This window comes from Palaemon carinicauda, chromosome 30 (assembly GCF_036898095.1).
Source record: "Palaemon carinicauda isolate YSFRI2023 chromosome 30, ASM3689809v2, whole genome shotgun sequence".
NCBI classification, from domain to species: Eukaryota; Metazoa; Arthropoda; class Malacostraca; order Decapoda; family Palaemonidae; genus Palaemon; species Palaemon carinicauda.
Genome location: NC_090754.1, coordinates 26,688,252 through 26,704,146, shown reverse-complemented (window position 1 = coordinate 26,704,146; position 15,895 = coordinate 26,688,252). Strand labels below are relative to the sequence as shown.

General features: G+C 35.4%; 1 protein-coding gene across 10 annotated transcripts in view; it reads left to right on the top strand.

The window, feature by feature from the left end:
* The window catches only part of tim (timeless), a 251,784-nt gene that overhangs the window by 212,089 nt on the left and 23,800 nt on the right, over window positions 1-15,895 (top strand). For 9 of the 10 annotated variants that reach the window (XM_068353514.1, XM_068353513.1, XM_068353516.1 and 6 more), the window contains 3 exons: window positions 7,264-7,398; window positions 12,733-12,933; window positions 14,656-14,749. In XM_068353514.1, the coding sequence (XP_068209615.1) occupies window positions 7,264-7,398; window positions 12,733-12,933; window positions 14,656-14,749 (430 nt within the window). The remainder of the gene's footprint in view (window positions 1-7,263; window positions 7,399-12,732; window positions 12,934-14,655; window positions 14,750-15,895) is intronic. The other variant, XM_068353520.1, reaches the window with a different exon arrangement.

Here is a 15,895-nt window from a genome sequence, read left to right as displayed (position 1 = left end):
CATGGCTGCTGCTCGTGATAACCTGAGAAACCTCAGCTCATCATCTGACTCAGAAGATGAATCAGAAAATACTTTATTATATGATATTTGTAGGGCAAAGAGATCACTCGACACCTACTCTACATACTTTGTCCCTGCTGACCTTAGATAAAGTATTTACTTTGGAGATTGGCTTAATATTTTTAATGTATTAAAAAAAAAATTTCTTTCTGTTCATTGTTTGTTTGGTTTAGGAGGTATATATTTTGTTAACTGTTCATTCATTCACAGATTTATTCATTTTAGTTTAACTCTTATGAATTTGAATTCTAGATTTTTTAAATATTTTGTTAATATTGCATTCAAGTTGATGTGAGTATATTGATTGGGTGATTGTCTGTTTTTATTCTTCATATACCTAAATTTAGGGTTGTCCATTGTGTTTAATCCTTAAGTGGAGTGTGGTCCACATTATCTACTGAATATGGTCCACTATTACTAGAGCAGTAATAAATAAGTGGTCATTTGTGATCATCTAGCTTCGTACATAATAGCTAGGAGTGATATGAGTAGTGTGACGTGCATACATAATACACTATATGCTTTTGTCCATTTTTACGATTTTCCATTTTTTAATTTCATCATAAGCAATGCTGGTATACTTGGGTTTTTGCATTTTATGTTCAGTATGTAGTTTTGTGTCTACAGAATATCATTGGCACTGGGATATATATGGCTATTGCTTAAATTTGATTTACATTTTGGGAATATAAAAACAAGCAAAAAAAGGAATATAGCCTGGCTGATGAATATTAAAAGTTGGATGATTTACACAGTCGTGTCCACCTGTCTCTTAATTTCAATCCAGGAAAATTTTTTCATTTCCTCATAAAGATAAGAAGTGTACTTGTCTCTTTCCCTTACTGAAAATTTGCATTACTTTTGTGTTTAATGTATTGAATTCCACACTTATTGGATCTTATTTTAGTCCTGTCTACTTAGTATTATCACATGGAACCTCAAGTTTAATTTAGTTGCTGATTTAGCTTACAGATTCTGCGACTCGTATTGACACCTCTTGTCTTTAAATGACCCTTTCAAACTATCAGCCATTATGTTAGTAATTGTGATTATTAAAACTATTGAGAATAAGGTTAATCTTAAGGGTGTGATTTATACTGATTCAAGAAATGCTATAGAAGCCCTAAAGGGTTACACTCATATGAATCAATTGGTATTTGAAATTAAAGAGCTCCTTGACAAGTTTTACTAGCTTGGGGGTAAATATAAAAATAGGTTGGATTACTGCCCACGTTGGGATTATGGGCAATGAAAAGGCAGATGCTGAAGCTAAATCTTTAATCAATTTACCAAAGCAAGCTTTTACGTACAATACCCCGAAAAGATTACATAACCCACTCAAGGCATTTCATAGCTACAAAATGACAAGATCTGTGGAATAAAAAATCTGGTAGTAATAAGTTAAAAGAAAGGCAACACAAAAGGATAAAAACACTCGGATGGGAAAGCATAGAATATTCACCCCCAAAAAGTCAATACGGTATCAACATGAGAGAAAACAAGAGGTGGTGAAGTGGCATATGACCACTTGAATATAAGGCATAGTTTACATCTTTTTCCAAGGTCAGCCACCTGTCACTGGCCTGGCTATAACTCCCTATTCTGTAAGTTGGGAGTGTTTTGGTAGCTTGTTTAAAGGAGGGGGTACGACTACTAGTGAGAAAAGTTTAAACCCTTCCTCTCTGGAAGATCTAATTACTGTAAGTAAAAGCAAGAAATTAACTTGAATCGTGGAGGATAGTGTAACTGTCTCATTAAGAAGCAGGCCAAATTTCCAATTCTTGAGAATTAAAACCTCCTCCGATACAGTTACTAATAATAATAGTAAGTGATCTAAGAGAACCGCCAGGTAACGGAGTAGTCAGCTCTTATTGTGGCAAGGCTGCTCGTTCAGTTCCCAACAGGTAATCTTTGCCAGGGATGAAGTAGTATGAAATAAAGTGTTACATAATAAAAAGGGGAAATTTCTTGGTATATCAATAGATACTAAAGAAATTTGAGTCACACTTGATTGCATTGGGGTGAAAACCCCATGGCAGGCTTCAAGTCCAATAAAGATCATTACCCGCCTTAGCGATCTTTCTAGCCAAGAATGTCGGCGTAAGAGTTGCCAGTTAGGTCATAGTTGTGCTGTCCAAAGGCTTGAATGTGCCATCTTTAATGTAAATGTTAGACGGTGGGTTTTCCTTCCTGTCCACCAGCTTGAGGACTTGTTTAACGCGTGGTTTCGAATGCCGAGGTTGTGGCAAACCCACATGTATCACATGCTCGAGGGGGGGTTTCCTAGCGACGCTTCCCCTGAGAATGTATAGGTTCTTATGATAGTCTCTCAATGAGAGAGAGACAGTGTTTCTGAATAGATTCTTTTGGACCTGCCAAAACTCACCAACAAAGTGGTTTTGGTGACTAGTATAATCGAGTGGTTTCGTGGAATGCTAAGATTGCAACAAGCCCATCCAGATGATATGCTCGAAGGGGGTCCCTAGCCATGCTTCTCCTGAGGATGCATAGGTTCTTCTGATATTCTTTATTACTTGGAGAAAGAAAGTGTCACCGACTACTTTCTTACGGAGCGGCCAGAGCTTGTGAACAAAAACAAGGGGGAGCAATATGACCCAGCTGTTTATTCTATCATAAACTCACGCTGATCTACGGAGCAGAATAACTAATTTTTCATGTGAACAGGAACCCTTTGAAAGACTGTATCATGAAAGATTTAACTGGAGATCTTTTCTAACCTGAGTGGGTTGTTCATTGAACCAGAGACAGGACAAGGCAGCAGCTTTCTGATGTCATGTTATCCCTGGGGGGGGGGGGGGGGGTCCCTAGCAACCTTTCCCTTAAAGATCCAAGTTCAGGAAGAACAACTTTGCTTCTGATCTGAGGGTGGCCACAGGAGAACATCCTTAGTATCCCTTGGTAGGGGTGTTGGAGCACTCTGTTCATCCCTGGACAAGTAAAATTCCCCAGATCTGATTCTCATTATAAAAAGGAGAATATGATTACCCCAGAAAATATAGCATTTGCTGCATTGGGTTTCTGGGGGAAGAAAACCCTGCAAGTAGTCTTGTTTACATGACTGGCAAATAAATAAAGTAAAAAATAAAGGGTAGTTAAATCTTTGACTTAAGCCTTTCTGATTGGGATCCCAAGGATAATCTTAGGAGACAGTTCTGCCCTCCAGAAACCTTGGTAATGAGGGCATCAATAGTTCTTTCAGGCAGAGAATTCTAGTATCCCAGACCAGGGCTTGCTTCAAGAACTAGAACTAGAACTGGACTTCAATGAGAGGTAGGAACTGCTTTCAGAATTATCAGACAGCCCTTAGCTAAGGTAACAAGGTGTTGGAACACTCTCCACTTTAGAATAAGCCTAGTAATGGCTCTATTTTGACCTGGATGGCCCTCGTTTATTGACTAACTCTTCCCAGGGAAGCTGTTAGTTAGCATTCTATGTGTCAAACAAGCTCATTGCTACTAGTCTAAGAGTGATCGTGTAGCTTTCGTTATATGGTCCGGAGGTCTCATCGGAGTTAATCAGGAGAGGTTCCAGACCCGTTGATTGTTTCTTATTCATAATAAGTTACTATGTCTATCTGACTCCCTTGTATCTCCTGGTCTTTATTCTGGAGGGGAGGGAGGAAAATGTTGGCCATTACCATTGTGTTGGCTGAAAAGGATGGCTAACAAGCATTGTGGAAAAATTAAATAATTCTTGGCACGAAAAGCATTTATGGCCAAACTTTGTTAGGAGGGCATGATTATCTTGGTCATATCAGGTTCGTTCTCATAAGTAGTCATGACCTCTCCTACTTAACTCCGTGGAGGAATATCTGGATTAGGCCTCTTCATAAACCTCCTTGTCAGGCTTCCTGTCAGGTGTGAGGGCAATTTACTACTCTCAAAGCATTTTATCCCTAAGCAATTTCCTTATCTTTTCCAGAGAGGCTTTAAGCCTTTCTAGAGTGGGAAGGAAGTATCGAAGTCCTGTTTAACTGATGAACAGAAAAACAAGAGGGCAACTTTCGACTTAACAGTTAGTTTTATTCTCAGGGCATCATTTCCATCCCAGAGATATGGGAAGCCAAGTTCTTCTGACTGGGGAGGGGGGAAGATCCAAAGAAATCCCATCTCTTACTATAAGGCTGGATAACTTGCACCTTGTTCTTCCCTTGCCTGCATCTGGTATTAGAATACTCTTGAGGAAGAGAGTATTTTATACCTGGGCTAAAGAGCCATAGATACTCAATTCGACACCCACATATTGGAGGTGTATCTAGACTAACCATGGTGGGGAATAAAAGGGGGAGCCCCATATCCTGAACATGTTTGAAGCAATGTTCAGACCGTGGACTTCGACCATTTTACTACTTCCTTCCGTATTTTAGTTCATTCCTTACTTGTGGTAAGTCCAGGCATGCTCCTACACTGGTAGGAGCTTTTGAATATTTAGTTTTTGCCTTCAGGGGGAGAGGAACTCTATCCCTTGGTCTGAGTAGTTTAAACTACTGGATGACTGTATTTTATACAAGTCTCTCTGTAAACACTGTGGAGCAGGCCTACCAGTCGTTGTCCTTCTTCATCCTGAAGTAGCTTGATCTTGTCTAGTGATCTTAGCTATCGCCGACACTACTTCTGTGTGGGAGAACAGATAAGGGGAATTCACCAAATCCAAATTTCTCAGACTTAACCAGTCTCCAGAGGGTAGTTATTCTGAGCATCTGACCAAGATTGTGTCACATCTTTTAAGGACAGTTCCCCCACAGAGCAATGGTCGGAAGTAAAAGGAATTCTAGGGCTTTTGACCCTTCTCATGGCAATTCTTTAAATCTTTATAGGGCGTTATGATCCTTTAGATCTTCCGTAGTCGCATAGTGGGATATTGCTGTAGATTAATGGCTGAGCCATGAACAGGTTTTGATCACAGACATGGCTGCTATTTCCATGCTCATTATTTCTGTGCCTGAAAAAAACAGAGGAGAATGTCGATACTTCCTCTGTTTGGGTGGATGACACTAAGTTAGCCAAGTTCACGGAACAGTGATATGCTCTGAAAGCCCCAAAAGAGGGCAAATGAATTTCTCTGCACAGACAGGGCCAGAGATGGTAATCCTTGAGACCTGTTGGCTCTCTGGACCTGTTGGCTCTAATAGAATTTTCTGAGGCTTAAACCTACATGGTAAATAGGTATAGTATCTTTATTTTTTCGAGAGTTTTAGGTCGTAAATAGATTCAAGATTCTGTGCTTGTGACTGAATCCTGTCTCCCAGTTTTTCCTCAGTAATAGCTATCTCTAGGGGAGACTGTCATATTTCCTAGGTGAAGGATGAGGTTCCTAATCCTTGTAGAATGAGGTATCTCTGTAATCGACATAGAGGTTCAGAGAGGGTTGACTTCTGTTGGTTCAGCACTAGGACTCACAGTTGTGGCTCACCTGTATCCTTCAAATAAATTCTTGGAAGGGCAGGAATAGTTGCACTCGACTTCACAGTGTTAGGCTTGGAAAGACAGTCCTGCTTTGATTATGAAGGCATTGTCATTTCTCGTTGGGGGGCGGGCAACTGAAGCAGTCCGACCCCCCTTATAGTACACTAGAGAGATGACAAATCTCTTGATTCATTCCAGGTGCTGTTTATAGGAGTTTTCTGCTGAGGAGCCCTGAGCATACGAGGCAGGCCTTTCTCATAAATATGAGCTGAAGACTGGTAATCAGGATCTTCCAATAAGGCTATCTCTGTATGGAGGGAAATGACAGGCTCAACTCTAAAGGTCTCTCTGGGAACGAGGAGATGCTTTCACTGTTCTGATTAGAGACACTTCTAAAGGTAAGCATCTTATCCACATAATCTGAAAATGTGAAAAACTGAAGGGAGGTTCTTGCCACAAAGAATGAAATTTTTTCTCTTAATACCCATTAGGATGAGACTCCACTACATAAAAATCTTGTTAAGTTTCCTGCAACAAGAAAAAAAATCTCTCCCATTGGAAGGGAAAACTCTCCCTATAGTATTTCCAAAGAGATTCTCTTAAACGTCTTTTTTTTAGGTAAGTGAGACACAGAAGATGAGAGTCTTATGTCTGCCCTACTCATAAGGACGCCACAATAGTCACTATCCTCGTCTGGGCAAAATTTATAAATTCTGAGATTTTCTAGACACAAGCACTCACACATAACTAGCATTTAATGAATACTCCCTCAAATGACCATGAATAAATTCAAGAGAGCTAAACAATAAGAGTAAACGAGATGAATGCGAAAGGCTCGATCATATAGAGGAAGGGAGAGCACAACCTTTTCACTTCATGACTAGCAGTGTTGTGAAGAGAGATTGTGAGCAAGCTCTCACTTGCTCCATGCGCATACACTGCGTTTACTCAGCACGAAGCATCATGCAATCAACCACAATTTTGATTGGCCATTCATAGAAAACATGATTAGTAGTAAACCCATATAAATGACTTAGAACGTTGTATCCGCATAGGAATAAACACAAAAGCAATGTGATAACAAATTTTGACAACTTCTGTGAAAATAGAATTTTTTTTTAACATATCAATGACTTTTGTAATCAAGTAATATATTTATATATATATATATATATATATATATATATATATATATATATATATATATTATGTGTGTGTGTATTGTCTGTTTTCATTTAAATCAATGTAAACCAAATTTTACTTATGATACCTCTTAGAAAACTGATAAATCTTATTTCTTAGGGAAATGATACTTTTCTTCATAAGTAGGATGTCATAAGCTGTTATTTTGATGTTTTTATATTAAATACATTGTATTAACATGGATATTGACATTCAAGTAGGAATTGTTTTGTATATTTTGAGATTACTTGTTTCAGTGAGTCAAGCATCTATTTTCTATTGCTAAAATGTGTTATAACATATCCAGTTCATAATCCTTCTGAAACTGGAAGGATTTAACTTGTACCTAAATGACTCACACTGAGAAGACATGCATTGCAAAATGAAAATGAACTTTTCAGAGTGTTCAATTGTGTGTGTCTTCAAGTGTGAAGCTGAGTTTTGAGTTATGACACAGGTATTGTCTCAGGAACGAAAATAAATTTTGGTGATAGTTAGCACAGGAAGAGGTAAGCTATATGTCTTAAGCACCAGAATGAAAGGTAGAAAAATTGAAAGGAAATTGGTAATTTATGTGTATTTTTGTAATCCTTAGATAAGTTGAAGGAGGAAGGGTACAGTAATCATATACAGTACCTTCAGCTCCAGCTTCTGGAGGCATGCTATTCTAAACTCAAGATCGTCGGACCAGACATCCCAAAACCTGAGCCTGTGGCTTTCCACTTTTCTTGTGAGTACTTGAATCATTTCTTTTCAGACATGAGTATATAGATTATCAGCCAAGCACGCCTGGACATAAAGAGAACAACAGAGGATATTACGATGGAAAAATCCTGTGTATGCACATCGATTCCCTACTCAGATCTGATGTGGAATCTACAGCATCAGTGGAGGATAATTTCATTTATTATTTTAGGTTGATGCGGTAGAATATTATTCTGTTAGGGTCTTAAGCTGGTGGTTAAGTAAATGTCACAAATATTTGAGTTAACAGAATCAACTGATATATTCTCAAATATATTGGGGACCCCAAAATTTTTTTTAGATTTTGAAAACACAAAGTATCCATTACATAAAGTATTTTAAATGTTACTCTGTATGTCATCTTTGTAAGGTAAGTACTTTACTATTGATAATAAAAGACCGCTTGTGTATTTAAAATATTTGAACACTTGAATGTACTAGGTGATAAAAGCACTAACAAGTTTTACCATTATGATGCTGAATAATATTGTACAATTGGAAATTGGTGGTTGAAAAGATAATTTCATGTTAACATTGTGCTTGGTAGTTTTTTTTCTGGTGAGAGAGCCCATGATTAATAGTGCCCTTTGTTAGTGATGAGTAGGTGGTATAATAGTTGAATACTTTATTCAGTGTTAACTTTTTAATTCATATTCTCTTCACTGTAAGTTTGGGATTCTTTATCATCATTAGTGTTTTCACATTAATAATTTCCTTCTGCTCTCTTTTGTCTTAAACTTCCATTGTCTCAATTTTAATCTTGTTTAGACTTCATCTATGTTTATTCTCCATAACCTTAGCATTCTGATCGATCTTCTAGCAAATTCTTTGCCAAAAAGCCATCAACATTCATACAGTACCTGAAATCATGGCAGACACTGGGTACTTTTTTAGAATCGGGTTTGTCTACTTTTGAAAGCATCCTCAGTTTTAGTTGAAGGAGGGCCTTATATCATGGAACATAAAACTTGTTTAATATTTTGGGTACTGCATAGGAATTGTCATTATAGTAGTATTGATCACTGGTGTAGAGTTCTGTATAACCTAGGATGAATTAAGTGGTTCGTAAGTAATTATTATATCCTTGTGTATATGGAAGTTTTGTTCATAGAAGATTTTTTTTGGTTGAAAGATTATAGAAAAAAAGATGAATTTGTAATTCAGATGGAATAGTGAAACTTTTTACTACACATACACACATGCATACAGTATATATATGTGTGTGTGTGTGTTTGTGGATGGATTATATCACTATAGAAAAACCTGATATTCTACAACATTTTGTTTTATTAAATTAAATACCCAGTATTTATGCATGGTGACACCTGTAATATCACACAAGCAGTATTTTCAGGTAGTGGATGCTGAGGAAGGTAATGTGGTTTAGTTTTATTCAAGGTTTCTTATATTCTGTGTATATTTCATGAATTTTATTCTACACCCATGGAAAGACATTTTTTCAAGTTCCATAACTTCTTTTAATGATTAAAATGTCTTTTGCTTTCCATTGCTCTTCAATCTGTTTAGGTTTCATTATAAATGCAGTTTTTAGTATACATATATTTCTTGTTATATAGATGTTTTTTTTCAGAAATTTGTTTAAAAATAGAATCCTTATAACTGTTATTATAGTTGTTATTGTTATTATCATTATCATTGCAACACCAATATTTCTAGAGCAAGCATCAGAAATTACAGTACCTCAAAAATTTTCTGTATACCAGATATGGAAGTTGTGTCCCAAAAAACTAAATGTTTATGCCATATACTATTAGTTAGTTCCCTGGTGAAAACCTTGAAGAGAATTTGGATAATGATTAGGTATCTGGAAGTTATCTATGAGTGTATCTTACTGCAGAAATAAAAGCATCAGTGAGGTATTGTCTAGGTTTAGTTGTATCAAGTACCAATTATTATTATCATTACTAGCCAAGCTACAACCCTAGTTGGAAAAGCAAGATACTATAAGCCCAAAGGCTCCAACAAGGAAAAATAGCCCAGTGAGGAAAGGAAATAAGGAATTAAATAAGCAATGAGAAAAAATTGATAAATTATTCTAAAAACAGTAACATCAAAACAGATATGTAATATATAAACTATAAAAAGACTTATTCAGCCTCTTCAACATAAAAACATTTGTTGCAAGCTTGAACTTTTGAAGTTCTACTGATTTGACTACCCAATTAGGAAGATCATTCCACATTTTGTAGTGATGGATGATACCCACTTAAATGGACTTCATGTGACCATCATTGTTTAAATGCTACCACTAGGGATCCTTTAATTTTTGGCCTGATAGTTTAATGGTTGTGGCTCGTTTCTTTACCCACTCATCCCCCGAATTGTGTGGAATATTACTTGCCCACACATCCATCAAATTGTCTGGAATGTTACTTAATCATTCTCCTCTATCCTAATACACCTGGCAATACTAATTACGTTATACCTTGCTATCACTGAATGTGTAGCTATTGCAATGATTTGGTGGCCTATTTGCCTTCATAGTAAGGGTAGAAAAGACACTAGCTATGGAGAAGTAACTTTTTGGGAAGAGGGAAACTTCGTGAAATAACAACGTTCTGTCACAAATAACGATATAGCCACTCCACCATGGCACCTACTGTTGTTTCTGAGTTCTCTTGCTTGAGATTACATTCAAAATCACTTTTCTGTCAATCTCCTTAATTTTTATCTAAACATAATTGATAGACATAATAGAATGCTAAAGATACCTGGTAGTCAGTGGCTAAGGAAAAACCTACCCACTCCCAATTGTTTCAGTTTGAAAACAAGGGTTCCCATGATTAACACTGTCTCAAGGCAGCACTAAAATCAAAGCCAATCACACATATTTCCTGACCATAATCAAGGGATTTCTGTACACCATTTTAGATTGTAAGGACATCACATGTTCCAAGGCCTTTACAAAAACCAAATTGTAAACTAGGGAACAGGTGATTACCTTTAGCAAACGTATGTAGATGTTTTCCCAAAAGACATGCAAAAACTTTATATGCTAGAGGGGCACTCAGTGGAGCACAGACCTCCGCTGCGGCAGCTTATTTCTCGACCTTGACCTTTGACCTTAACATGTATTAATTGACGTGGATTTTCCTGCTCTCAAATATGAACCAAGTTTGAAGTCACTGTGACAACTATGTATAAACTTCTGGCTGATTACATGAATTGGACATTTTGCTTGACCTTTCAGAATCTAATCATTTCCAGCTTTTTACATAACACTAAATCCCTGCAAGTTTCATTACTCTAATATTAAAATTGTGGCCAGGAGGCTGTTCACAATCAAACACACACACACACACATAAAAACAGGGGTGTAAAACATAATCTCCTTCTAACTTCGTTAGCAGAGGTGAATATGGGAGTTATGGAATTTGAGTGGTAATCAGCTGAACTTGCCTGTCAAAGTCTCTTCTGCTCATTTAGGGATCTTTAGTGAAAATATTGCATTTGATGCTGATGTGATGTTTTCTTCTGTTACCCAAACGACCTTTACCTTCTAGAGTTTACATAAAATTCTCCAAAATTAAATGCGTATGGAAGTCTTCAACAATAAAACCAGTGAAATGGCATAGAAAATTCTGGCCAAAGGTTATCTGTGAAGACCTGAATCTAATAGAATTTCTGACTGAAGGTGAAAAGGATAAACAATGGAAAGAGCACCTATCATGTCTACCGATGGAAAGGTGAAATATGTCGTGAAACTGTAAATGATGATAAAAAGAAAAGTTTAATTCACCATGAGTCTCCTGCAGTATATGAGCTACCTAAACCTGTGTCTAGAAGGGCACTACCCTTTAATTATTTAACCCTTCACAGACAATAAAACTCTAAACAATTTTTAGAGTAGTTTTAGTGAAAGTCGAGGTGAAAATTATATCGTTAACTGATGTATAAATTTTGAGGATAAGAGACCAAATGCGTAGATTTTGAGAATTTCTTCATTCAACCAAATCAGCAAAAGAAAACTTACCGGTATGTAAAAGGTTAATTATAGGGTTTCTCAAATACCATTTGAACTTTGTATGAGATGAAACCTTTCAATCCAGTATTACACTAGATTCTATTATCAGAGAAAAGACAAGTATATCATTCATTTTTGAGGGATATTTTCTTTCTTTAGGGGACATTATCTAAATTTTCTTTGACAACTTAGGTACTTTGTCAAAATATTTTCAACAATGGTCAGTTATCGATTTAAGATCCAGGGAAATACAGAGATATGAAATTGGAACTGACTGAGTGTCAAGAAGGTGATTCCAAGATACTGTTGCTTTTGAGATTTGTGGTACAAAGAAAGATAATTTCCAGATACCCCTTTACTTGTAGGCTACAGTAAATGCTTTATCACTATCCACTAACTAATACACAGTCAAATATCAAATATTTAAAGGGACACAATATGCCATTTTTACAGCCTATCTGCTATTCATGTATTTTTTCAAGTTTACAACTATTTCATTGAGAAAGTAAAAATGCATAGAAAATGTGATGCCAAGATTTAACAGCTATATTTTCATATCTAATCTTGGACTATTTCAATGTCTTGGATGTATAGAATTTTTGCCATAAGGCATAAGGCCTGGTGCTAGGTCCTCAAAGACCATTCAGCACTGGGGTGCAATTTGGAAAACCTGTCAGTTGCATTATGAAGTTAAAGTTAAAAGAAGTTGGACATAAAGTAGGAAGAAAGGAGGCGGGAACAGAGGTAAAGTAAAAGGCTAAAAAGGGGTGCAGCTAAGTACAGTACGAAAGGACTGTTGTAAAGACCCCTAGTTATAACCATATTTCAGTGCACAAAGGGTACTGTGACACTTCTTCCTCCCTTTGGGTGAGGCTGCTTTTTAAGGTTAAACTTTAGGTAGTGAATGAAAAGCCCATTCATGAGAAGAATGGATTTTAATATCCTTAAATATAAGTTTTATTTTATGTTCATTTTACAATTTTTGTGTATATTTTTGGATACTTTGTGTATATTTATGGTTAGAAGATAGTTTGCTTATATACAGTTTTACAATCTTGCATTGCATAAAACTGTTGTACAGGTATTTAATTTTCAATGGGGTCCCCTCTAGTATGTAATGAAAGAAAATATGTAAATTGAAAATGGAGTTGTTACTGCACATAACTCAGTCAGAACACAACAGTTTTAGTTTTGACTACAGTGAAGGTATCCTTTTATGTAGGTAGATACTGTAAATCTAAATAGCAGAATGGAATTCAGACTATATTTTTAAGGTTTAGAGAGCATTTTTTCATCAAGTTCCAAAAGTTGCATCTCTAAATTTATTTATTGCAGTATCCAATCAGTCCATTCCACTGATACCATGGAGTGTAGAACAAGAGGAAGTCTTCAATATAGCAAAGTTTCGCCAATTGCTTGGCACATTAGGTTTCCATTTGCCGTCAGATACAGGCAAAGTATATCCAAGAATACCTCATTTCTGGTGTCCAGAAGTTCTATTTATGGTAGCCAAGAAACTGGGACCCATCACCTCAAGTAAGCTATGATTTAATGCACGATTTTGACTCTTCCTGTTTTTAATAAGGGTATATCCATTTTTAGAACAAATGAGGCACAAATACTACCTGTTTATTATGTGTTCTTTTTTTATTCCGCAAGAATATTTTTATTTTGAAATGAAAAGAAAAGAAAAAAAAATTATGGCAAATAAATTTTCCTGTTAACAGTTTACAGATTTGGTCATCAAAACCTAGACTGAGATTATATCAATGTTTCCATTCTTGAAATTCTTTCACCCTCTTTTCCTTGCACTGGTGTAATTTGTATTTTTCAAAACTTTTATTTTTTCTATTGAAAGCTTTTAGAATGGAAATCATATCTATTCTCAGTCATGTAGAAATGAAATTGTTAGCTGTACTTAGGTCATGTTGTCAGTGAACAGATTATTTACTGGTCTTAGTTTAAAATCCCTTTTCCTTTCTTTTGTTACAAAGTATTTTATGCATGCTGAAGTCAGGCTCATCATACTGAATTTAGATGAATTACCATTTGTAGATAACTTGTGCATGTCACATTTCATTTTGCCATACTTTTGATAGTGCTTATCCATGTAACCCTAGTTTGCTAAATTGAATTTAAATTTTTTTGCCCTTGGCAGTCCAAAGTGTGCTCATATATCACCTGTGGCTGCCCTTATCTTTTCCATTTATCAGATACAGGTATATTCTGTATCACGTTCCCAGAATTAGTTTAAGAAACCGGAAGATTTTCACAAGTAAGTGATTTTTTCAGTATAAATGTTATGAATCAGATTACAGTAGTTGGATTTCAGATTTGAAATTTCAATTTCATGGTGTTAAGAGATAAAATTTCCAGTAAAAGAGCCTCTTATTGACAGGTAATTTGAGTGCAAGATATTAGTGTGCAAGAAAGACTTCAAAACATTTGATTAAAGTATATGAGGTAATTTTTACAGTGCTGGTGTTTTAGAGAGAATAAGTGGATTAGTAAGCATTTGTGTGACTTATATTCAATATCTTATTTTCACAAAAATAGAAAAAATTAATTTTTTAGTCTTATGTTTCTCGAAAAATTAGTGACATACAAGATTCATTTTTCTTAATTCAACATTTTAATACATAATTATTATCAAGAACTAGATTTGAAATCCTGTCTCAAAATTTGGTAACATTCCTTGTGTCCTAACAAAACCAAAGACATGGTAAAGTGAAAATGTAATATGGTTTAAAGTACTTTAATGGTCTTTTTACGTAAGGAGAAAGAGAATGTCTATTGCTTCCCCTGACTGATGCAGGCACAAACATTACTATCACCTTTTCTCCACTTTTTGCCTGCCTGCAGTTTTGGATGCTTATCTACAATGCATAATGATTGGGAGAAGCCTATTATGTACCTTTTGGTTATTTACCTTTGGGATTTATCACCATAGCTTAATCCTAAATGATTTATGATCTTTTGTTATTTCATGCTTGAATAATGATTTATCCTAATTAAGTTTGCTTTTGCGTTTAGCTCAGTTTTGTTATTACAAAATTATGCTCATTTATGTGCTTACTGTATACTATATACAGTATGTAGCCAACACTTTTGTTAGGACAGGAATGGTTTTGATTATCCTCTTATTTTTTTTCCTTTCCACTGTGAATTAGTGTTCCTATTAGGCATGTGAAATATTGTCTCCTTTCTTTTTTGACACTAGACTGAAAACTGCTCCTTTATGTGTCATGTATGTTGCAGGTAACTTGAGGGTGTCTGTGGAACAGATGCAGGACATGTTGCAGAAGATGAGAGCTTTGTCATTCACAGGTTCCCTCAGAACCCATGGCATTCAGTAAGTCAGCCATGATACAGTGGTGGATCTCAATTGACTTAAGCCACCCATTCTTTTTTCTTGGAGTTATGTAAACTTGTGTTTGCATTTTTGTGTTATCATTTCAAAAATCTATATAATTTTGGGTATGTCTTATTAGTCTTACATTATTTAATGGATTCTTCTTCAGCCACCACTAGTCAAGAAAATTTCTAGACGTTGTGGAAGCTGAGCTCACATAAGCACAAATAATTAATTTATTATAAGTTCTTTAATTTAAGACAAATGAATTATTTGATTATAAAAAGAAGGGGAAGCTAAGTGTCCATCTTATGTTTGAGAAATCTCATGTGCATTTTTGAATGAGTACTTTTCACATCACTTCCTCAGTCTATGATAGGTAATTGAAGCCTTTTTTCATATATGACAAAGTGTTTTGCATCACTCCTTTATGAAAGAAATACATAAATCTATTTTTCTTGTCATAATTTTACAACTTGTGGATTTAAGAATGAATTTGAAATCTTCCTGATTATCAAAGGTCTTTAAATAAGTTTTAGACATCATAATATATAAATGTTTTTTTCTCTGGAAAAAAAATGGAATAACCCTAATGAGATTCAATCTCAATTTTGACACTGTAAAATGAATAAATAGAAGTATGTTGACAGCAAAACATCTCTGATATACACAGACTATTCATTTCAGTATTTATGAACACTAACATTTAGGAGTTGTAATTCTTCAACGAAGTTTCCAACATAATGCATCAGGTCAATAGTGCAATATACACTACATTTTAAGCTTATGGCAGTAATTCTAATTACAACAATGCCTTCTTTGGATTTTAATGCCTCATTCTTCCAATCGTAGTTCGATTTTGTTTTGGTGGTTGGCTTTCTTAACAGATCATATTTACAACTTAGGTGACTGTTAGTTTCTTAATGGTTTTTTAATGAGAGAAAAAGGAGCATTGATTTTTATATCATATTTCTCCTTTTCCTTTTTGTTTGTTGCATTTTGCATTAATTATTTACAACCAATATCTAGAGGTAATGTAAAATATAGGTAGTATTTATTTAAAGTTCCCTCGTTTCTCTTATGAAGCTTTAAGAATATTTGAAATAGTTTGAATGTATTAATGTAAGGGGTGCGATATTTTACTTG